Source organism: Spermophilus citellus (assembly GCF_964194105.1).
Source record: "Spermophilus citellus genome assembly, chromosome: 3".
Lineage (NCBI taxonomy): Eukaryota > Metazoa > Chordata > Mammalia > Rodentia > Sciuridae > Spermophilus > Spermophilus citellus.
The window spans coordinates 150,813,608-150,839,832 of record NC_138184.1 but is presented as its reverse complement, the minus strand read 5'-3'; the positions used below and the strand labels follow the sequence as shown (position 1 = coordinate 150,839,832).

The 26,225-nt window shown below is 35.8% G+C and overlaps 1 protein-coding gene across 1 annotated transcript in view; it reads left to right on the top strand.

Moving 5' to 3' along the window:
* Positions 1–17,592: 17,592 nt before the first annotated feature.
* ABCB5 (ATP binding cassette subfamily B member 5) overlaps positions 17,593–26,225 on the top strand; it is a gene marked incomplete at both ends in the record, with an annotated part of 141,448 nt that continues 132,815 nt past the window's right edge. The window contains one exon of the mRNA XM_081283287.1: positions 17,593–17,645. Within this exon, the coding sequence (XP_081139413.1) occupies positions 17,593–17,645 (53 nt within the window). The remainder of the gene's footprint in view (positions 17,646–26,225) is intronic.

Sequence of the window (26,225 nt, the reverse complement as noted above, 5' to 3'; positions counted from 1 at the left end):
ACTACCAATGCTAAAACATTCCTTGCCATACCACCACTACCCTTCATCTTGAAGCCTTCCAGTCACTCACAAAAGCTTCTGCGGTTCTAGAAGCCAGACTTCCAAAAAGACATAAAATCTCCCTAGGTATTTCAGGAAGCTAAATGGAAAACCACTGATCTGACCCGATGAGGCCATTTGGAAAATGAGGTAATTCTGTGCTCAAAGAACTTTCCTTCTAGGCATTCTGTGACTGCCCCTCCAGTGTCTGGAGAAAGGATCACTCCTTACCCTGTGATCACTCCTTACCCTACCCAGCCATCTTTTCTCAGGAGTTCTTCAGACAGCTTTAGATCTGTGTGCAAATGTATCTCTTTCACCAAGAAAGCAACAAAACCTCAGCTAAACCCTCATCCCCAGGACTACATTGGCAAACGTTGAGATGCAGCTCTTGTTCGGATTGACACTTAGGTTCCTCCATCCCTGACTCAAGCCATTCCAGTGGTTGGTGCTCCAGGGAGGAAAAGCAGTTACACTTCTCTTTGGCCACTCACACAGAATTTCAGACCACATGGACTTGGATGCCAAATGTTGATACAGAGTTTAATGCTTTCTCCCTCAACATTAAAAGTGTCATGATAATATCGAGTCTGTTAAGTATTTAAAGCTGCTATTTTAGAATGCTCTTTAACTCTTAGAGAAGTGATGGAACATTAACATCTTACATCAGAATAGAGCTGGTATGTAAGAAACCACATCTACACATGCAAAAAGTCAAACTTATGCAAGCTTGTGCCTTGTTTTTTAGTGATAGTAATAAAAAAAAATAAAACTTCCCCTGTATTAGCTATATTTTTAGTTTTTGTATTTTCTGAGTGTCCTGTAGGGGCTCAGTTCCTGGGAAACAGGTTCAGGATACCAAAACGTGAAAGAAGATGAGAGTCACAGTTGGGATAGTAGACAGACTTTATTCAGAGGCAGCAGCAGCCTCCTGAGTCTTTCCTTAGGCCTTTTTATATGCAGGCCAAACAAAGCAGGCACATTGTCAATAGGTTACATAATTAGGCACCTGCTCACAAGCAAATGTTTATGACTTTGAATACATTTGCTGAATCAGGGTGTTTATGACTTTCACTATGTACTAAAAACATAGCTGGCTAGAAATCTTGGTCAGGGAGCTTAACTAATAGCAACTTGGGCCTGCCCTAAACTGCGGCTTTGACATCTTGGGAACTTGCTGACACTGAAGGGACTGCCTTTACCAGGGTAGGCTAATTCCCAGAGATTGGAAACAACTCACTCCTCAGGAAACACAGCTTTGTATTCAAGCCAGGCACTCCAAAGCCCATGTGCTTAACCACCTTCTTAACCAGGTGCTAACCTTATTCCCCTTCCCTAATCACCCAGGGCCAGGTGCCAGACCTCTAGAAACAATCCTATACCTCAGAGCCCACTGAAATTGTTCAGATTAGCCATTCCTACACCTGATTACCCTGCCTGTCTTGCCTTGCTTTCTTTTCTTTTTTATTTATATATGACAGCGGAATGCGTTACGATTCTTATTGCACATATAGAGCACAATTTTTCATATCTCTGGTTGTATACAAAGCATATTCACACCAATCCATGTCTTCATACATGTACTTGGATAATGATGTTCATCACATCCCACCATCATTTATAACCCCCTGCCTCCTCCCTTCCCCTCCCACCCCTCTGCCCTACCTAGAGTTTGTCTATCTATTCCCCCCAGGCTCCCTCTCCCTATCCCACTATGAATCAGCCTCCTTATATCAGAAAACATTCGTCATTTGTTTTTTTGGGATTGGCTAACTTCACTTAGCACTATCTTCTCTGACTCCATCCATTTACCTGTAAGTGCCATGATTTTATTCCCTTTTATTGCTGAGTAATATTCCATTGTGTATATATGCCACATTTTTTTTATCCATTCATCTATTGAAGGGCATCTAGGTTGGTTCCACAGTTTAGCTTTTTTGAATTGTGCTGCTATAAACATTGATATGGCTATGTCCCTGTAGTATGCTGTTTTTAAGTCCTTTCTTAAGGAAACCACAATAAAGGTTCTTGTCTAAGTTTTCTGCATTTCCTCTGCCTTTAACTAACCACGCAGCTTCCTAGCATAGCTCTATTTCTAAAGATCTTTGAGTATAAACTTCTGTATTCATGACAGTCATTTTGTGTCTGTGTCCCTTACCATACCTACTTATAATAAATACTGGGTTCATTTTAAAATATCCCCTAATCCTATTATTTACTTAGTAAAACAATAGTTTCTATTAGTAAGTATATTACTACTCTAATATTTTTTTTACAACATTGAAAGGTATCCTCAAGACAAAATACATCTTTCTTTAAGTAGCTCTTCAGGAGAGGAGGAAAAAACTCCATTGAGACTTTTTTAAAATGAACCACTTTCATATTCTTGTGGAAAGACTTAGTAATAATCAAAGTTTAATCCATGGTGTGCAGACATCTCTATAATGTTTTAAATACAGACAAAATATGTCAATCAGCTAAGGAACAGTAACTTTCCCTCTTATATATTAGAAATTATTTCAGAAACTCAAATAGGAAGCGTTTTGCTTCTAAAAACTTGCTTAATTGCTCAGGTAGATTCAATGGTTCAACCTCAAAATTTATTTACAGAAGACTCTATTCACAAGCAAAGGACCCCTGCATGTAACTAGCTAATGTTTCCTTACCTGGATGAAATTAATTTTGTGACCAATTATAACTTTTCTTTTAATTGTTTAATTGAGAATAAAGTTGGTGACCTCCGAGTGTACAAAAATATGTCTATGAATGCCTGGCTGGCTAGGAGATTTTACACACTATAGCTATATTAATGTAATTCTTCACAATTCATTTTATGAAATAAAAAACATCACAGTCCCTGAAAAGTTATATTTTTTCCTCTGAGTATAAGAGAAACTTTAATGACAATAGAAAAATTCATGTTTAGAGGCAGAGTGCCTACTACCTTTAGCAATGGATTTTAAGTTCTGATTTCAATAAAATCACTTGCAGAACTTGTTTTTATTTATTTAATTTTTAAAAATAGAATCTTTGAGATGGGTTTCATGGGATTCTTTTTTTCCAAAGACTTTTAAAAATATTTTTATTTATTTTATTGTGGTGCTGAGGATCAAACGCAGGGCCTCACACATGCGAGGCAAGCACTCTACCACTGAACCACAGCCTCAGCCCCAGAACTTGTTTTTTAAATACGTATCTGTGGACAAACTCTCCAGAGATTTTGTTTCAATAGTCTGACAAGGACTCAAGAAATTAATATTTTTTCATGCATCTTGATAAAGCTACAAATTAATAACACAGATAAAGAAACAACAGGCCAATTTGACCTATTCTTAAAGACTCACAGATTCTAGCCCTAAAGTAGCTCCTACTTCAGTAGCAGCCTTCTCTAAACCTTGGGCTGATGAAATGAATTTTAAATACATATGTATATAGTATACATGTATACTGACATTTACATATAGACACACACTTAAATATCTATATTTCTATAGCTGTTTATCCATCTGTGATTAATGACCCCTCTTTCCATTCAGATATACACGGATAAAAGTTCAGCTTGGTTACATACTGACTACCCAAGTTAGGGTAAATTAAAAACTGGAATCCAGTTCCTCATCTTTAAGATGGGGCTACTTGCCACTTCATGAAATCATGAAGACAATTGAATGAACAGGTCTATGTGATGTACTTAGCCCAGTCCAAGGAAACAGTAAGGGTCCCTGTACTATTAGTAAGGGATGGGGTGGGGCTGGGGAAACCCCTTGATGTGTTACATTTGTGAAGAAATTGCTATACAGTTTCCAGAGCTCTTTCACACACATCATTTCGTTACAATCTCACAATATTCCTTTGAGGTAGATGATACAGGACATTGTTCTAATTTACAATGAGGTTCAGCCTCAGCCTGTGACCATGAGCCTTTGGCCACAAACTCAGTGGGAATAACAAAACCTCAAAGCAGCTGGAAGGGCGAGTGTTTCCTCTGCCTTTGAAATCAAGGATTGTGTGCCCCTAGAATGCTCCCTTAAATTTAGGAGTTTGTGGTGAGTTTCAAGTTTGTAGAAAGGCAGTGGATCACAGTGGCAAAGAGCTCAGATTTTAGAATAAACGACTTTGGCTCCGCTGTTTTAATGGCTGTGTTAACTAGGCAAAGTCACTTGTATCCTCTAAGTCTCAATTGCCTGTAAAAAAAAAAAAAAAAAATGGGGCTAATGAATCAGTGATTAATCACTTTATTAAATATTTATTGAAAATTTCATAAATTTTTTTCACAGTGCACAGTCTAAGTGCTCATAGTGGGAGCCGTTATTACCAGTGCTAACTCTAATAAGAGTAAAGCAGTGAACTTTTTCCTAATATAAACATATAGCTAATGGATAAAGGATTAGTCACCAACATAATTGCTTACTTTATTAGGAAACAGAGTAAACATGAAGAGACTATGTAGCTAAGCCCAGATCACAAAATGACTCCATGGCAGGGTCAGATTTCTGCCCTGTCCAAGACCCAACCCTTCTCTAGAGATCACTGAGATTCTTTCATTTCACTTGAAAATTTTTTTTTTTTTAATTTTCATTTGGGCAGTTCCCTTGTACTTTCATGGTTTTTTCCCAAATTCTCATGGGTATGGAAAATTAGTTTGTGTTCTTATGTTTAGCATTCTGAGTTTCAGTTAAAGATGGCTTTTTGCTGAGTTCAAGGCCCACACAGGTTCCACTTTGGAACCAACCCTCATCTTCTGTGGTTTTGAGTTAGTCTTGGCAGAAAACTTCCAGGGTGGGAGGATTTTTAATGGACTGCTTTAAAGAGATTCTTTAAAGAGTTCATTTAGGCTCAAATCAAAGTAAACTGACCATTCTATTCCCATGGATTTTGAGAGAGACCAGGGTTAGAATTCTGGGGAAATGTGGTAAGTAAAGCCTGCTGAGAATTTGGTTGACAGTGTGGCCCATGAACTGGTGACAAGATTACAGTGTCACTAAAAGAAACTTTCTCACAAACACTTTTTTTCCCTTTTTGGAACTGGTGGTTGAACCCAGGGCACTTTGTCACTGAGCTACATCCCCAAACCTGGTTCTTTTTCTTATATTCTTATACATAATCTTATATTCTTTTCTTATTTTTTTTCTTAGTTGTAGACGGACACACTACCTTTGTTTCATTTTATTATTTATTTTATGTGTTGATGAGGATCAAACCCAGTGCCTCACACATGCTAGGTAAGCGCTCTACCACTGAACCAACAACCCCCCAACCCCTGATTATTTTTCATGTTGAGATAAAGTCTCTTTAAGTTGTCCACGCTGGCTTCCAGCTTGCTATGCTCTTGCCTCAGCCTCCCAACTTACTGAGATTACAGGTATGGGCCACCAAGCCTGGCACAGACTCTTTTAAAACCTTTTATTCCTCTATGCTCCCATGATTTCAGAGGTGTTTTGAACACAGCACATAAACACATGGAATAAAATTGATATTGTACTGAATATCAGATCATAAAGATAACTTTCTATATGAAAGCATATCTATATACTCTTACTGAAATGGTAGAAAAAGTTAAAATTCTAAAATAGAATGAAGAGTCTCAATTTTCCACACACTGTCAGCTGATAATAGCTCCTATAGTCACTGCAGTACATCTCTGTCTTAAATAGACATTTATCTGAGATAAGTGGAAGAGAAAAATAGTTACTCTGATATTTTCTCCTCTTCTTCATAGTTTTTATATTTGCTATTGTGTCTGAAAATGTATATAATTGGGGATGTTTTCATCCTCTGGAATATTTGAAGTAGCAAACTTATACTCTGCTCTTAAGTATTTCTCATAATTGTGAAAAATTCCAAATAGAATTTTTTTCTTGAATGAACACTCATGGTGCAAATACAGTTTAACAATTTAAAATCAAGTATTTTTTTATTATGGTGAGATAGTTTACTATCATTTAACCAATGAGTCTATACAAAATAAAATATCTGTTATTATTATATTTTATCTTTCTAATTATGTAACAATTATTTTTAACAATTTTTGTAAATCAATGTGGCTAAAGTAACCTGTTCTCTATTTATACTCTATTTTCTATTTATACTCTAATTCATTTGAGCCCTTTTGAATCATTTAAATGCTTTGTATTGAGAATCACTGTGCTTCATAATCATCACTACTTCAGCCTTCTCTGTTCCAATAACAGATTTTAACTGACCTTAAAATGGTACAACTACTTTGAAAACACTTTGGTAACTTCTTCTCAGTATTTACCCATGAGAAATGAAAATGTGCACTCAACCTGTACTGCCATGTTCATTGTGGTACTACTCACAAAAGCCAAGATATGGAATCAATCTAATTGTTCATCAGTGGACAAATGGATAAAGAAAATCTGCTGCATATATACAATGGAATACTACTCAGCCATGAAAAACTTGAAATTCTGCCATTTGTAACAATTTGGATAAACCTACAGGATATTGAGTGAAATAAACCAGGTACAGAAAGAGAAACACTATAAGACCTCAATCATACATAGAATCTAAAAATTTCATATCAGAGAAATTAGAAGTAGAATAGTGGTTCCCAGAGATAGGGGAGAGTGGGGTGTGGAGTGTAGGGGGGAAGACAGTGAGACAATAATCAGTGGGTACAACTTTACTAGACAGGGAGAATAAATTCAAGAGTTCTATGGGACAAAATGGTGAAATAATTCACTATATATGTCAAAAGAGAAGAGAGGAATTCAAATGTACTTACTGTAAAGAAATGACAAAATTTAAGGGGAAAATATGCTAATTAAAGTGGCTAGATCATTATCTAATATATATATGAATCAAAACATCCCACGGTTCCTCATAAATGTCTATAAGTATGTGTTGATCTAAAAAGAAAAGGAAAAAAAGAACACAATGTAATAAAAAGAAAAGGTGTACAGGAACTGCACATGATTGCAATCACAGAGACCCAGGAGCCTGAGGACAGAGAATCGCAAATTTGAGGAAACCTCAGTAACTTAGCAAGACCCTGTTTCAAAATAAAAAGGTAAAAGGGACTAGAGATATAGCTTAGTGGTAAAGTGCTGGTTTCAATACCCAGAAGTGCCCCCCCAAAAAAATTATACAAAAACATTCAGAGTAGCTTTTATTTATAATAGGAAAAAATAGAAATAACCCAAATGTTCAATAATAGATGATTAAACAAAGTTCAGTAATGTTTTACATAAAGGGATATTATTCATCGATAGAAAGGAATGGACCACTAATACATGCATCAACATAGTGAGCAAAACTGCAAGGTAAAAAGAGAATACACACTAGCCGGGCACAGGGGCACACACCTGTAATCCTAGTGGTCAGGGAAGCTGAGGCAGGAGGACCCTGAGTTCAATGCCAGCCTCAGAAAAAGTTGATCTCTGATCTCTCCATACCCAGACACACCTCAGGTGTCCTAAAAAGGTTGGTTCCTTTGATTCTCTTATCCCTCTACTTTGCTCCTGGGGCTATGCTGTGGCTGGCGCTGGTGGTAGTGGCAGTGAGGCAGGGGATTTATTCATTATTTTATTTTATTCAATTTCTTCAGTGCTGGATATGTTTTTAATGTCCAGTATTAATTCCCAGTAAAGTCTCCTCCTTTTTATACCTTACTCAGAGGTGCCTATCTGCTTTCTTGGTTTCATGCCATAGAGAAGCCAAGAAAGTGACCTCCTGTATTCCAACATCTTGGTCTCCCTCCTATATGAAATTATTAAAATATCACCCTGTATATTATTATAAAAAGCAGGGCAGCAGTTGTCTAGCGCTAAGGGTGAAAGGGACTGACTGGAAAAAAATCACAAGAGGAGTTCTAGGATTGATAAAAGTGCTCCATATCTTAAATGTGGTGACAATATGGAGATGCATGCTTTTCCCAAAACTCAGTAAATAATAGAATTAAAATAGATGTATTTTGTAATATACAGTGTACACGATATTTCAAAGGAACTGATACAAAAAATATTTAATTTTTCCTCCTGAAAAATTAGAATACAATCTAATGAAAGTAGAAGAGAGAAAAGGAAAAGAAAAAAATAATGAAACAGGTAAAAGATGGTAAAGACGAAAGTGGACTCATTAAAAATCAAATAGACTTTGCTTAAAAAGCACTCCTAATTGAGACAGAAAAAGAGACAATAAGTCATCAATGTTAGAGATAGAATGTGTCCTTCATACATTAAAAAGATAAAAATGGTTATTACCAATAATTTTAGGTAATAAAGTTGAAAATTTGGAAGAAATGCACAAATTTCTTTTGAAATGCAACTCACCAAAATTGACACAAGAAGAAAAAAAAATTGAAATAGCCAATGTTATTGAAGAGCTATATTCCATAATTGAAACTTCCACAAAACAAGTCCAGACCAACAGGGCTTTATTAATACATTCTTCCCAATATTTAAGAAAGATTGCTCTGCTTTTCTATAATCTATTTCAAGAAGTTTCTTTAAACTTTTTCAATGAAACAGTGAACAATTCCCAATTCTTTTGTGAAACCACTATAATTTGACAAAAACCTTACAAGAAAAAGACACATAAATCTCTTTCATTAGCAAAAATTATAAACAAAATAATAGAAAATCTAACATAGCCATATATAAAAAGAATAAATATTTTGACCATGAACAATTTATTTTAGAAATGCAGGAATAAGTTTATACTCCAAATCAATTGCCCTGATGTTAGATGTTAATAATAGGAAACTGGATAAAGGTTGGTCAGAGTCTAAATTAGTACGACCTTTATGGGAATCAGTATGGAATTTCCTTTTTTTAATTAATTTATTTATTTATTTTAATTAGGTATATATGAGAGCAGAATGCATTTTGATTCATTGTACACAATTGCAGCACAACTTTTCATTTCTCTTGTTGTGCATGATGTAGCTTTGCACCATGTGTGCCATCATACATGTACCTAGAATAATGTAATGCATCTCATTCCACCATCTTTCCTGCCCCCATGCCCCTTCCCACCCCACCCTCTCCTTTGCCCCATCAAAGTTCCAGTATGGAGGTTCTTCAAAACACTAAAAACAGAACTACCTACCATATGATTCAGCAATCTCACCACTGGGTATATATTGTAAGGACTTTAAATTAGTATGTCAAGAAGATATCTACACCCCCCACAATCATTACAGCATTATTCACAATAGCCAAAATAAGGAATCAACCTGAATGTTCATCAATAGATGAATTAATTAAAAAATGTATAAATGAATAGTGAAATGCTGTTCAGCTTTTAAAGAAGGAAATTCTATCATTTGCAACAACATGGATGAATTTGGAGAACATTATGCTCAATAAAACAAACCAGATGCAGAAAGCCAAAAACCTCATGTCTTCACATATGGAATCTGAAAAAAATAAACTCATAGTAGTAGAATGGTGGTCACCAAAGACTGGCAAGGGCAGGGGATAGGAGGATGGTCAGTGAATACAATGTTGTATTTAGAGAAGAACAAGAAATTCTGGTATTCTGTTACACAGAAGGGTAACTATAGATAACAATTTTACATTAGATATTTTTTAAAGCTAGAACATAGGATTATGAATATTTTCACCATAAAGAGATGATAGTGTTTGAGGAAATAGAAAATATGTTTACCCTGATTTGAACATTACACAATGTGTGTGTGTGTGTGTGTGTGTGTGTGTATCTTAAAACCTCACATTGGCACTCCCAAAATATGTACAATTTTCATATATTAGTTAAAATTTCTAAATAAAATAATTCAAATTAAGAAAAAATTAAAAATAGAACAACTGTGTGATCCAGAAACCCCTCTTCTGGGAATACATCCAAAGGAAACTAACGCAGTATCTCTATACAAGAAGACTCTGTACTCCCATGTTCATGGCAGCATTGTTCATAATAGCCAAGATATGGAAACAACCTAAGTGTGTGTCAACAGATGAATGGGCAGAGAAATTGTGGTATGTGTTGATGTAGAGGAACCCTAAGGGCACTATCTTAAGTTAAATTATTTCACTTATATGTAGAACCTAAAAACATCAAACTCAGAAAAGCAGAGCAGAATGGTGGCTGCCAAGGACTGGAAAGTGGAGGAAAGGGAATGAGGTTGGTCAACCTGTACAAACTCTCAGTTATAAGATGAATAAGTCCTACCGTATTTTCTATTTGCTAAGAGAGTGGATCTTAAGTATTCTCAAGACACACACATACATAAAAGGTAACTATGTCAAGTGACGGATGTGTTAACTAACATAATTGTGGTGATCATTTCATAATGTGTGTGTGTATATGTGTGTGTGTGTGTGTGTCAAATCATCTTGTTGTATATCTTAAACTTACACAATTGTGTTTGTCAATTATATATCAATAAAGATAGAAATTAAATCAATGTTATATAAAATTCAAAAACAAGTACCACATCTGTGGAAGCTAAAAAGTTTACTCTTACAGAAGAAGAGAATAGAATAGTGATCTGTAAAGGCTAGGAAGGGTAGGAAGGAGATGGGGAAGACAGGGTGGATGATAGGTACCAAAATATAGTTAGATAGGAAGAACAAGATCTATAATGTTTTATAGTACATTAAAGTGAGTCACTCCAGTTTTCAACAATTTATTACATATTTCAAAATAAGTAGAAGAGAAGTTTTTGAAGGTTCCCAACACAACAAAATGCTAATTATCCTGATTTGATCATTTTATGCTATATACGTATATTGAAGGATCACACTGTATCCTATAAATATGCATAATTATTGTGTCAGTTTAAAAACAAAACTAGATATTCAATTCTTGGAAGGCACATTGCTAGTGGTTAATAGGCTCATATGCCCAGTGGCTACAATATAGGCCAGTTCAGAGAATATCTCCCCTAATGCAGAAACTTCTCCTGCTGCTCTGGAAGTAACACCTTCAACCATGTGTTACATTACTCCCCTGTGCTTTACATAATAGCATTAGATTAGTAAACAAGTTCAGATTTTTCCTTCTGCACAGATGACCACTGCAAGCATATCTCTAAATTGGCAATTTTCCTGATTATCAATGCCACATTTCCATCTACGTAGTAGATATTTTCACCTTGACGTTAATATCAACCCAAACTAGAATATTTCAACCAAATGTCACCTTTTCCCCAAAATGAATTCTCTCTCCTAATTCCCCACTTTTATCTTTGCTATTCTGTTATTCCAAGTTTCTAAAGTTTAATCACTGAACTTTTTACCTTTCATTCTTTCTTGCCCTCTAAATCTATCCTGTCAGCCTTCCCTTAAAATCTCTCTCAGATATGTCCATCTCACTGCTATTAAACTAGACCATAATGAGTCTACTTGAATCCTATCTTTCCTCTTGTTCTTCAGTCTGCCACTAACATCAGGTTAATTATATCAAATACCAATGGCTCTATCCCTCTCATTCTCAGAAATTATAATAGTTGCTCTAAAAACTGGTTCAATGCTTTCTACAATCTTAATTCATCTGTTTCTGCATGAACTGTTCACTCAAAACAGATGAAGCTCATTCTTCTGCTGTGAGATAATTCACTTTGCATTCCTGAAACTATGCCTCTGTTCCTCTTCCATGAATTTCCACTTCTTTTTTTTTAATATTTTTTTCTTAGTTCTCGGCGGACACAACATCTTTGTTGGTATGTGGTGCTGAGGATCGAACCCGGGCCTCACGCATGCCAGGCGAGCACGCTACCGCTTGAGCCACATCCCCAGCCCCGAATTTCCACTTCTTGAAACCTTAACCATCCTTCAAGGATTAATGTGAGGGCCATCCTCATCTGTAGGCAAAACCATTTTAGGTCTTAATGTTCTTGCTCAGTGTTCTCAGAAGCTAGAATAGTCACTCTTTGTACTATTCATCTCATTATTTCATTTCTTGCCAGGTATATTAGTTAAGTTTCTTTAGAGAAACATAATCAATAGAATGTGAAAGGGGTGGTATTTTAAAGAACTGGTTCATATAATTGTGGTGGCTGACAAGTTGAAACTAGTTTGAAGGCTAGAAGTCTGGAAATACTAGTCTTAATATCTTGAACTTGAAAGTAGTCTGGAGGCAGTATCTCTCCCTCTCTGGGAGACCTCAGACTTTTTTTGTATTTTATTTAGAGATACAGTCTCACTGTGTTGCTTAGTGCCTCGATTTTGATGAGGCTTTTATCTCGTGATCCTTCTTCCTCAGTCTCCCAAGCTGCTACTATTACAGGTATGCCCCACCATACCTTGCCTTACCACAGACTCAACTTAAACCTCTAAAATCATGGGCCAATAAATAAATATTGCTCATCTCAAGTCATTTGGACAATATATTTATGCAAAAATGCTCAATGGAATAGTAGCAAACCATAAGCAACATATTAACATGATTAAATACCACTACCAGGTGGAATTTAATTATAAGATTACAGATATAGTTCAACAAATGAAAATCAATGTGATAAACCACACTGATAGAAAAAGTGATCATATCAATTGATGAGAAAGGACATTTGACAACATTTAACAAAATTTCTTGATTTAAAAATATCCTCAACTATGTACAAAAGGAAAAATATGAAAGAATATGAAAAACTTATAGCAAATATCTCACTAAAAATGTAAAGATTTAGCCTTAAGATTAGTAACCAAAAAAAGATGCCATCTCAGCTCTGCTACTCAACATAGTGTTTGAGATTGAAAATGAGAGTACTTGGTCAAGAAAAAGAAATTAAAAGTATGAAAATTGGAAAAATATGTAAAACTATCTCTCTTCACAGACAACATTATATTCAGAAAATCCTACAGAAAAATGCAGACACACAACTGTTAGCACTAATGAACAAATGTCGTCAGAGTTGCAGGATAGAAAATTAACAAGTAAAAATCAGTTGCCTCTCTAAACAATAACAATGAAAGATTAGGAAAATAAACTAAGGGGTAAAGTCCATTTATAATAACATCAAAAGGAATAAAATTCACAAAGAAGGCAAACACTTGCACACTGAAAACACTGATGAAAGAAATTAAAGACAAGAAATAAATGGAAAGCCTTCCTATGTTCATGGACTGAAGACTTAATATTGTTAAGATACTAATATTACCAAAAGAGGTCTATGATCCAATGGAATCTCTGTCAAAATCCCAATGACATTGTGTATGTGTGTGTGTGTGTGTAAGGGAGAGGGGGGGATACTTGAATTGAACCCTAGGGTGTTTTACCACTAAGCTATGCCTCCAATCCTTTTTATTTTCTATTTTGAGTGAGGATCTCATTAAGTTATCCAGGCTGGCCTTGAATGCCATCCTCCTATCCCAAACTCCCGAGCCACTGAGATTACAGGCATGTACCACCACACCTGGCTCAAGTGACTTTTTTTTCTTTTGTCTTAAATGTAAAAATCTATCCTAAAATTCATATGGAATCTCAGAGGAGCCATAAGAATAAACAAAGAAATTTGGTAAAAGAACAAAATCGAAGAACTCAAACTTTATGATTTCCGACTCAATACAAAGCTGTGGTAATCAGAACAATATGGTATGGGCATTAGGGCAGACCAGCCAAATGAACAGATTAGAGAGTACTGAAATACATTCTTCCACATATGGTAAATGACATTTAATATGGAAGCCAAGACAACACAGTGGAGAAAAGATAGTCTAGTCAACCAATAATAATGGTAAAAACTGGATATTTACACAAAAAAGAATGAAGTTGTACCCTTACATTATACCCTATATAAATATCAAATCAAAATGGATCAAAAGCCTAATCAGATTTGTCTTCTTGAGTTTGCCTTATTTCACCTTACATGATATTCTCCAGGTCCATCTATTTTCCTGCAAAGGACATAATTTCATTCCTCTTTAGGGATGAATAGTACTCCATTGTGTATGTATGTATGTATGTATGTGTGTGTGTGTGTGTGTGTGTGTGTGTGTGTGTGTGTGTATATATATATATATATATATATATATATATATATATATATATATCACATTTTCTTTATCCACTCATCCACTGATGGGATTCTAGGCTGGTTCCATAACTTAGCTATTGTGAAGAGTGCTGCAGTAAACATTGGTATGCAGGTATCTGACTTTTGTTCATTCTGGGATAGAACCAAGCAGGGAAAAGCTGGATCCTGGATCTATAGTAATTCTATTTTTAGGTTTTTGAGCCAAACACAGACAAGTCTCACATATTTACTCTCCAATGTGGAAAGAAAAAAAAGAAAAATTACATGAAAATAGAAGGGGAGTATTTAGGGAGGGGGAAGGAGTTGGGACATGGGAGGGTGGTATGAGAGAGTGTTAGGGAGGGTGAACACAATCAAAGTATATATCACAACAAAACCCATTCATTTGTATCAATATGCACTAATAAATAAATTAAAATGTAAATTCTAAAAAACCCTAATCATAAATGTGAAAACTATCAAGCACTTAAAATAACACTAGGGAATTAAGAAATGACTTCTGAAATAAGACATCCAAAATATAAACTGCAAAAAAAGTTACATTTTTCCCTCAAAATGAAAACTTCTGTGCATCAGTGGACACTTTCTAGAGAATGAAGAGGCAACCCATAAAACAGGAAAAAAAATTGTATTAATCCCTTATCTCACCTCTGAGATAAGAGATTAATATCCAGAATACATTAAAAAAAAAAACTTCTAAAATTCAACTACAAAATAAAACACAATTAAAAATAGGCAGTGGACTTGAATAGACATTTCTTCAAATAAAGCATTTAAATGGTCAATAAGCATGTAAAAGATGCCCAAAGTCACTACTTATTATGAAAATGTGAATCACAGTCACAATGAGATAGCACTTCACACCTACTAGGATTACTGCTATCAATTAACCAGAAAATAAAAATTGTTAATTTATGGAGATTTTGAAACCCTTCTTGTTGGCCATGAGCATATAAAATGGTGCAGCTGCAGTACAAAACTGAATGGTGAAGCTGGGCGTGGTGGTGCATGCCTAATCCCAGAAGCTTGGGAGGCTGAGGTAGGAGAATCTTGAGTTCAAAACTAGCCTCAGCAAAAGCGAGGTGCTAAGTAACTTAGTGAGATCATGTCTCTAAATAAAATACAAAATAGGGCTGGGAAAGTGGCTCAGTGGTCAAGTGCTCCTGAGTTCAATCTCTGGTACCAAAAAAAAAAAACTTAGAACAACCAAATGATATAGTGATTCTACTTATAGATATATAACAAGAATTAAATATTACTCAGATACTTATATACCAATATTCACTGCAGCACTATTCACCATTTCCCAAAAGTAGAAACATCTAACAATAGGTTAATGGATATACAAAAATGTCATATATATATATATACATACATACATACACAGAGAGAGAGAGAGAGAGAGAGAGAGAGAGAGAGAGAGAGAGAATAGAATTCAGCCTTAGCAAAGAATTAAATTGTGATGAGTGGCTGAACCTTTGAAAATGTGAAGTAAAAAAAGACACAAAAGGACAAATATTGTATAACTCCAGTTACATGAGGTACCTAAAATAGTCAAATTTGTAGGGACAGAAAATATGATAAAGGTTACAAAGGCTGAAACTGGAATGAGAAATTACTGTTTAGTGGATACAGAATTTCACCTTGGAATGGTGTAAATTCTGGACATGAATAGTTGTAATGGCTGCACAACTTTGTGTTTGAACTTAATGCCACTGCATTTTGGACTTAAAATGATTAAAACTCTTAAGTTTCATATTATAAACATTTTGACAAATTTAAGATACTTTTTTAAAAAAAAATCTTGCATTTCTAGTAATGACCGGTATAATGACTATACAGGTGACCCTGAGACCATACTGAATAGTAAGACTGTAGCATAGAGAAGAAAAATAAGATGTAAGTTCCTTAAGAAAAAGAAACATAACTTTTAATTGCTATAAACTAATAATTGGTATATCATATAACTCAATACTTTCTCAATTCAAGAAGTGAAGAAATATAGGCAAGTAGGATCTGTAATACAAAGCAGAATGTGTTATAGATGTAGGAAAACAACAAAAGTAAATCAGAGAAAGATGATTTTTTTTCCAGAGAACAGTAATGAAGCAGTAGAATCAGTGCCTTGCAGAAAGTATTTCTCAATAAATATTTGCTGTGCAAATGTCCCATTGACCTATTAAAGGCATTTATTTTACCCATCTTAATTACTAAGTCAGCTAACCAAAAAGATTTTATGGGACTGAACAATAGAAAACTAGCTATAAAGACACTACCAATTTTTGCAAAAAAGAATGTTTATATGGTTCAATGCATTTTCTTTGCTGGTGTTGTTTCCCAAGTTCAGTATGATGTGAAGAACACGGTGTGCTTCACGAGGTAACTCATCAGTGGTTATAATCAGATATGACACTGGTGTGATCAGAAACCAAGTTTGGTAAACCACTGTTACAGAAGTACAGTTGGTTCTTTGTTGAAAGAAAAACTATACATGACTTGATGTAAATGAAAAAAAGATCATGCACTTTCCAAGGTAAGTCTTGTTTTGATTTCTTTTTATAAATTTATGTTGTATTGTAGCATTGTTAATTCCTATAAGATGCAAATGATTGATATTTACCAATTGTTTTATGACTTCTCTATTTTTTCACTTTTCTTACATATATGTCAAATTACTGAGATGGTATAATATCAAATAGTAATAAGAAGTACTTCCTTCCAAAAAAGCAAGAATAAACTGATGGGTAATTATTTGTATCATGCCTTCATTCTGGGCGCTGAAAGCATTTCTGATCCACTGAAATCCTTCATTAAGAAGTTTAGTTCTTGAAAACTGAAATCCACATCTTTAGAATCATCTCAGCATAGGGTAATATATGGCCTAACAAGTGAAGTCAAGTCATAGACATTTGTATATATTCACAACAAACTAATAATGTCTGAACATAATGGTGATTCTAATATAAACCAATATCCTGAAGTATCATCCAAAGGATGAATGTATTATGCATAATACAGTTTTAATGATAATGGATTTTCAAATTATTCTGGTTTGTAACTACCCACGTATCATGAGAATTTTTAACTTGCTTATACTTGATGAACAAGAAAGCTCTACTTCCTCAATCTGCTAGTTAACAGAAACTTACAACATCACTTTATTATTTTATAGAGAAAACTAAATCAGAGGTAGCTGCAAGTATTTTGTCAATTACAATCAAATCAGTGGCAGAAGAGGAGTACAATACAACATCCTAGAAAACCACATAGTTTTCATTTTCATTTTTATCCTTTTATTCCCATGCCAAAAATTTTATTAACTCGAATCTAAACCAAGAATGAAGTGAAGAAATTAAAATTTCAATGAATAATTTCAATTCTTTTAGAGATATACCTAACTAGAGGAAACTGCCTAACCAGAAACATGGGTTAGAGTGAAAGTGTAGGTAGGTCTTAATTCTGAGCAGCTTGCTTTTTCAGAAACTGGTAGGGATGTTAAGAATGTTGTATATCAACCAAGAGAAAAAAATTCCCATGGTCATGCTACATTTGACAATATTTTATTTCAGAACAACTAAATTGTAGATAAGATGGCAAATTATCAAAGAACTGAAGAGATGCAAGAAAATTTCCAGAGAAATGGGTAAGCTGTCCTTAAATTCTACAAAAAAGTGTTAGTGTGCAACTAAAGCTACACTTTATTCTTTTCACATCCATAGCAAGAGTGTCATAATTTTTTCAAATATAGTAAATGCTGCTTACATTTTGCAGTACTTTAATATGGTCAGTATTAAAACTGGTTTAATAGTGATTTTAGGACAGGTAGCAGCAACAGAAATAGCAGATTTATTAAGTAAATGTACAGGAAAGATGTCTGCAAATTTTCATTTCAATTTCTACCATCCTTCCTTCCATGGGGTGCATTAATTTTCTACTGAATAGATGTCTGTGTGTGTATATGTATTTATACAATTTTGTGCACACATAACTTATTTATAGATGTAAAATGAAAATAGTTTAAATCTATTTTGTTTTAACTTTCACAATAACAACAGTGTTACAATATATATACAATTATATATTGAATATACAATCTATAAAACTGGAGAGGACTCCTCTATGTCACATGGTTTATTAATGTAGGAAATAGCCCTCCCAGAAAGTTCTCCCTGCATACCATTTTCCTATGGGTCAGAACAACTGTATCAGAAAACTTTTTTTAAAATTATTATTTGTTCTTTTTATATATACATGACAGTATAGTGCATTTTGGCACGTTGTACAACATGGTACATAACTTGTTCTAAGTAGGAACCTATTCTTGTGGTTATACATGATGTGGAATTACCCTGATCATGTATCATATACAAGAATAGAAAAGTTATGTCCAATTAATTCTATAGTCTTTCCTATACCCATCTCCCCCTCCCTTCCCTTCACTCCCCTTTGTGTAATCCAATGGACTTCTATTCTTCCCCTCCCCAACCTCCTTTGTTGTGGGTTAGATTTCACATATCAGAAAGATATGGTTTATTAGGACTGGCTTATTTCACTTAGCACAATATTCTCCAGTTTCATTCATTCACCAACACATGCCATAATTTCATTCTTCTTTAAGGCCAAGTAATATTGCATTGTGTATATATGTCACATTTTCTTTATCCATTCATCAGTTGAAAGATACCTATGTTGGTTCCACACCTTGGCTATTGTGAATTGAACTATTATGAACATTGATGTGGCTACAATACTGTAGTATGCTGCTTTTAAATCCTTTGGGTATAAGCCAAGGAGTGGGATAACTGGATCAAATGATGGTGTTAATCCAAGTTTTCTAAGGAATCTCCATACTGCTTCCCATAGTGCTGGCACCAATTTGCAATCCCACCATCAGTGTATGAGTTTGCCTTTTTCCCCACATCTTTCCCAATATTTATTGTTGCTTATATTCTTTTTTTTAGAGCTCCCTCGTTTGTTTAATTTTAATTTTAATTTTTATTTCTTACATACATGACAATAGTGGAATGTATTACAATCATAATTATCCATTCACAACACCATTTTTCGTAATTCTGTCTATAAAGTATGTTCTCGACAAATTATGCCATTATACATGAGCTCTCTTATTATTATCATCTTTTTTGCATTAAAATTCTTAATACACCTTTATACTACAATTTATCATATCTTTGATTGTATATAAGGTATGTTGACACCAAATTCACATCTTCATACATGTATTTTGTATAATGATGAGAGTCTCCTTCCACCATCCATGCTATTCCCCTTCTCCCTCACTTTCCCTCCCACCCCTATTCCTTATCTAGAGGTAATCTTTCTCTCCTACTCTCCTTCCCAACCTCATTTTGAGTTGCCTCCCCTTATCTCAGAGAAGACATTTGGCATTTGTTTTTTTTTTTCTTTTCCGGGGGTGGGAGGCAGGGGGAGGATTGGCTAATTCACTTAGCATAATCTGCTCTAATGCCATCTATTTCCCTGCAAATGCCATTATCTTATTCTTTTTTATTGCTGAGTAATATTCCATTGTGTATAAATGCCACATTTTTTTATCCATTCTTTCACTGAAGGACATCTAGGTTGGCTCCACATTTTAGCTATTGTGAATTGTGCTGCTATAAACATTGATGTGACTGTGTCCCTGTAGTATGCTGTTTTTAGGTCCTTTGGGTCAAATGGTGGCTTCATTCCCAGCTTTCCAAGAAATCTCCATACTGCTTTCCAAATTGTCTACACCAATTTGCAGTCCCACCAGCATTGTATGAGTGTACCTTTTTCCCCCCACATACTCGCCAGCACTTGTTGTTGTTTGTCTTCATAATGGCTGCCACTCTTACTGGAGTGAGATGGTATCTTAGCGTAGTTTTAATTTGCATTTCTCTGGTTGCTAGAGATGAAGAGCATTTTTTCATATATTTGTTGATTGATTGTATATCCTCTTCTGAGAAGTGTCTATTCAGGTCCTTGGTCCATTTATTGATTGGATTATTTGTTTTTTTTTTTTTTGGTGCTTATCTTGTTGAGCTCTTTATATATCCTAGAGACTAGAGCTCTATCTGATGTGTGAGGGGTAAAAATTTGTTCCCAGGATGTAGGCTCCCTGTTCACCTCACATATTATTTCTTTTGCTGAAAAAAAAAAATTTAGTTTGGATCCATCCCATTTGTTGATTCTTGGTATTAATTCTTGTGCTATAGGTATTTTATTAAGGAAGTTGGGGCCTAGCCCCACGTGATAAAGATTAGGGCCTATTTTTTCTTCCATTAAAACAGAGTGTCATTCTGACTGGAGTGAGATAAAATCTTAGAGTAGTTTTGATTTGCATTTCTCTAATTGCTAGAGATGTTGAACATTTTTTCATATATTTGTTGATTGACTGTATTTCTTCTTCTGTGAAGTGTCTGTTCAGTTATTGTGCCCATTTATTGATTGTTTTGTTTGTTCTTTTGGTGTTAAATTTTTTGAGTTCTTTATATATCCTGGACATTAATGCTTTACCTGAGGGGCAGGTAGTAAAGATTTTCTCCCATTCTATAGGCTCTCTGTTCACATTCTTGATTGTTTCCTTTGCTGAGAAGGAACTTTTTCACTTGCTACCATTCCATTTATTCATTCTTGATATTTCTTCTTGTGCTTTAGGAGTCTCTTTGAGGAAGTTGTTTTCTAAACTGACATGATTAAAGGTTGGGTATATTTTTTTTCTGTCAGTAAATGCAGGGTCTCTGGTCTAATGCCTAGGTCCTTGATCCACTTTGAGTTGAGTTTTGAGCAGGATGAGAGATAGGGGTTCAAATTCATTCTATGATGTATGGATTTCCAGTTTTCCCAGTACCATTTGCTGAAGAGGCTACCTATTCTCCCACATATGTTTATGATGTCTTTATTTCATGTGGGATAACTGTATTTATGTGGGTGTGTCTCTGTGTCTTCTATACTGTTCCATTGGTCTTCATATCTGTGTTTGTGCCAATACCGTGCCATTTTTGTTACTATGATTACTATAGCTCTATACTTAATTTAATGTCTACTGTTGTGATTCCTCCTGCTTCAATTTTCTCCCTAGGGATTGCTTTGGCTATTCTGGGTCTCTTGTTTTTCTGAATGAATTTCATGACTGCTTTTTCTATTTCCATGAAGAATATCATTGGAATTTTAACAGGGGTTGCATTAAATCTATGTAGTGCTTTTGGTAGTATGGCCCTTTTGACAATATTAATTCTGCCTATTCAAGAATGTGCTAGATCATTTCACTTTCTGAGGTCTTCTTTAATTGCTTTCTTTAGTAGTTTGTAGTTTTTCTTGTAAAGTTCTTTCGCCTCTCTTGTTAGATTGATTCCCCAGTATTGTTTTGCTTTTTTTAAGGATATTGTGAATGGGATAGTTATCCTGATTTCTCTTTTAGATGACTTGTCATTGGTGTATAGGAATGCAACTGATTTATGGTTGTTGATTTTATACCCTGATACTTTCCTGAATTCATTTATGAGTCCTAGAAGCTTTCTGGTAGAGTTATTGTCTTCTAAATATAGAATCTTGTCATTGGCAAATAGGGACAGTTTGAGCTCTTCTTTTCCTATTCATGTTCCTGTAATGTCTTTTTTTTTTCTCATTGCTCTTTCTAGAGTTTCAAGGATTATGGTGATTAGAAGTGGTGAAAGAGATCATCCCTGTTTTACTCAAGTTTTTAGAGGGAATGCTTTCAATTTTTCTACATTTAGAATGATGTTGGCCTTAAGGTTATCATATATAGCTTTTATAATGTTGAAGTATGTTCCTACTACTCCTAGTTTTTCTAGTGTTTTAAATATGAATGGATGCTGTATTTTGTCAAATGATTTTTCTGCATCCATTGACATAATCATGTGATTCTTGTCTTTAAGTCTATTGATGTTTATGTTTATTTATTTCCTTATGTTGAATAAATCTTGCATCCCTGGGAAGAACCCTACTTGATCTTGCTGCACTTTTTAATGTTTTCATATGTGATTTGCCAGTATTTAATTAAGAATGCTCATCAGGAATATTGGTCTGAAGTTTTCTTTCCTTGATGTGTCTTTACCTAGTTTTGGTATCAGGGTGATACTAGCTTCATAGAATGAAGGGTTCCATTCTTTTACTATTTCATGAAATAATTTGAGGCATATTGGTGTTAGTTCTTTTTTGAAGGTCTGGCAAAACTCAGATGAGAATCTATCCGATCCTGGGCTTCTTTTTCTTGGTAGGCTTTTGATGGCATCTTCAATTTCATTGTTTAAAATTGATCTGTTTAAATTTTCTATGTCTTCCTGATTCAATTTGGGCAGGTCACATGTCTCTAGAAATTTGTCAAGGTGTTCAAGATTTTCTATTTTTTTAGAATATAAATTTTCAAAACAGGTTCTTATTTTGTCTGAATTTTACAACTGTAAAATTGTAGTATTTCCATTTTCATCACACATTATAGTAATTTGAGTTTTGTCTCTCTTTCTCTCTTTTAGCTTGGCTAAATGTTCATCTGTTTTATTGATTTTTTTAGAAAACCAATTTTTGTTTTGTTGATTTAAATTTTTTTCTTTTGTTTCAATTTCATTGATTTCAGCTCTGATTTTAATTATTTCCTGTCTTCTATTGCTTTTGGTGTTGATTCATTCTTCTTTTTCCAGGGCTTTGAGATGTGAAAGTTTACTTGGTGGCTTTCTATTTTTTCAATGAGTGATCTCAATGCAATGAACTTTCCTCTTAGAACCTCCTTCATAGTTTCCTAGAGATTTTGATATGTTGTGTTACTATTCTCATATACCTATAAGTTTTTTTTTTTAAATTTCACCCCTATTTATTCAGCTCTTCATTGGTCATTCAATGGCAATAGCATATTATTTAGTCTTCATGTGTTAGAGGGGCTTCTACTTTTTATTTTTATTTTATTATTGATTTCTAATTTCACTCCATTATAGTACGATAAAATGCAACATATTATCTCTATTTTTTTTTGTATTTGCTAACAGCTGCTTTGTGACCTAAGATATGGTCTATTTTAGAGAATGATCCATGTGTTGCTGAGAAAAAAAGTGTATTTGGTCATTCGATGAAATATTCTATACATATCTGTTAAATCTAAATTATTAATTGTATTTTTAGTTCTATAGCTTCTATATTTAGTTTTTGTTTTGAAGATCTATCAATTGGTAAGAGAGGTGTGTTGAAGTCACCAAGTATTATTATTGTGATCTATTTGATTCTTGAGATTGTGAGGAGTTTATTTTGTGCCTGTAAATGGTAGAACTCAGCTTCATTGTTTGGGGCATAAATATTTAAGATTATTACGTCTTGCTGATATATAGTTCCCTTAAGCAGTATGAAATGACCTTCTTTGTACCTTCTGATTAATTTGAACTTGAAGTCCACTTTATCAGATATGAGGATATAAATCCCTGTTTGTTTATGAGATCCATGTGAATGGTAAGTTTTTTCCACATCCTTCAGTCTGCGAATGTATTTGTCTAAGAGGTGAGTCTCTTGGAGACAGTATATTTTGGTTTTTGTTTTTAAATTCAATCTGCCAGTCTATGTCTTTTAGTTGAAGAGTCTAAGCCATTTATATACAATGTTTATAATTCCCAGTCATTTTGAATTATTCCTGGTTTTTAATTTAAATTAGTTTCCCTTTTGATTGACTATTCTGTTAGTGTAGTTCCTCCATTTTCTGGTTTTCAGTTTTTTTTTTTTAATTTCTTTTTCATGAAATACTTTGTTGATAAATTTTTGTAGTGCAGATCTTCTTGTGAATTCTTTTAACTTTTGTTTATTATGGAAGGTTTTTATTTCATCATCAACTCTGAAGCTTAATTTTGCTGTGTGTAGTATTCTTGGTTAGCATTCATTTCCTGCACAGTTTGGTATATATTATGCCAAAACCTCATAGCTTGAAGGGTCTGGGTTGAAAAATCAACTGAGATCCAAGTTGGTTTCCCTCTAAATGTGGCTTTTTTTTTTTTTTTTGCAGCCTTTAGATTCTAAACTTATTCTGTATGTTAGGCATTTTCATCATAATGTGCCTTGGTGTGTGTCTATTGATATTTTGTATATTTGAGTCCTATATGCTTCTTGTATTTGATTTTCCATTTCATTCTTAAGGTATGGAAAATTTTCAGATATTATTTCATTAAAAAAATATGCATTCCTTTGTTTGGTATTCTGAACCCTTATCTGTCTCAATAAATCTTAACTTTGATCTTTTCATGTTATCCTATATTTCTTAGAAGTTTCTGTTCATGGTCTCTTAACATCTTTTCTCCATAGTCAACTTTATTTTGAAGATTATGAATTTGTCTTAATTGTCTGAAACTCTGCCTTCCCACTGGTCTAGTCTGCTGGTGATACTTCCCAACAATTTTTTAATTTGATTTATGGGTTTCTTCATTTCAAGGATTTTTTCTCATTTTTTTTTCAGACTCTCTCTTTATTGAGGTGGTATTTCACTTCCTGTATTTTCTCTTTGATTTCACTCCTTACATTATCCTTTACCTAACAGATTAGTTTAACTGTGAACTTTTTAAACTTCTCTGACACTTTTTTCATGGTGGTATTATGGATTCTCTTTTTGATGTACTTTGGTTTCTTTGGGATGGATTGTTCCCTTGCTTTTTCGTGTTATTTATGTGTCTACACATCTAAGAGTTGGTTTTGAGGCAGTAGAGTTTCTACACTGTTGACTTATAGTGTCCCTAAAGGTTTCTCATACCTTACAAAGTTTAGGGGGAGATAGATAATAACAACTGATGCAAACAACTTATATCATTAGATCAAATAGCCCTTGCTATGAAATCTACAATGTTGGGCTGGGGATGTGGCTCAAGCGGTAGCGCGCTCGCCTGGCATGCGTGCGGCCCCGGTTCGATCCTCAGCACCACATACCAACAAAGATGTTGTGTCCGCCGAGAACTAAAAAAATAAATAAATGGGAAGGGAAGATGGCAGCGATGGGAGTGCATCACCCCAGTGCACCGAGTCACTGTGCGGGAGAAAGACGAGGTGAAACGGCTGAAGGCTACCTTGTTGGGAATTTCCAGTGAAATTGAGGTGTTCCAGAATCTAGAGGACGGATTTACATCGTGCGGGGTTCGGCTGCGGGGGCTCAGTCGCAGGTGATTTCTCTGCACGGAGGGTACCAGAGCCTGGTCGGCGGACCGCCCCGCGGATGGAGTCTGCAGCGCGCGCTGTGTAGCGGCGAGGTACCGGAGCGGGAGTACAGCGATGCGGATTCTGGGGGCTCCTGCCAGCGGTGCAATGGCCATGCTTAGTGCTGAGTTCCGGCTTTGAGACAGAGGAGAGAAGCGGTCCAGTTTGGTTCTCGACACCGGTCGGACCACGGAGGAGGACAGCAGCCGCCATCTTGGAGAGCTGATGTAATCATCCCTGTTTTCTACTGATCTCAGCTCATTCAACTACGGAACAGGTGATTTCAGGCTGGTATTTGCCTGCATCTCCCAGACAGATCGCTCAGGCTCGGAGCTGGAGAACCTGAGGAGAATACTCCTCGGGGCTCGCTCCTGGCATGGCGTGTGCCGGGCTTTGAGCGGCCGGATTCTGGTTCCCCGGGCTGCTTTGGACCAGGGCTGGGGAACCTGCGGGGACTGCGTGCTGAGGCCAGCTCCAAGTGGAACGTGCGCTGAGGGGCGGCTGGGCTCTGACTCCCGGAACAGTTTTGGCCTGGGGCTGGGGAGCCCGCGGGGACTGCGTGTTTGGGCCTGCTCCTAGCAGAGCGTGCACCGAGCTGGGAGAGTTTGGAGCGGCCAGGCTCGGGCTCCCGGGGCTGCTTTGGCCTGGGGCTGGGGAACCCGCGGGGGTTGCTCTGTGGAGCCTGCTCCTAGCGGAGCGTGGCCGGGATCGGAGAGGCCGGGTTCTGGCTCCCGAAGCTGCTTTGGCCCAGGGCTGAAGAACCTGCGGGGACTGCTTCTCGGTCCGGGTCCTGCTGGGTGCTGTGGGGGCCTGGGGGGCAGAGTGGAGCTGCTGCCTGTGCCCAGAGCAGGCCAAGTGACCCGCTGACGTGGTATCACGACACCCTGACTGCAGCTGGGGCCGAGGAGAGTAGCCACCCTCGCCTGGAACAGGACCAGTGACCCGACGGCACGGTAGCCAAATCACCCCATTTGGAGTGGGGGCTGTGCAGAGCCGCCGTCTGAGCCTGCAAGGTAGGCAGACCTGCGACCCACTGGCAGGACAAGCC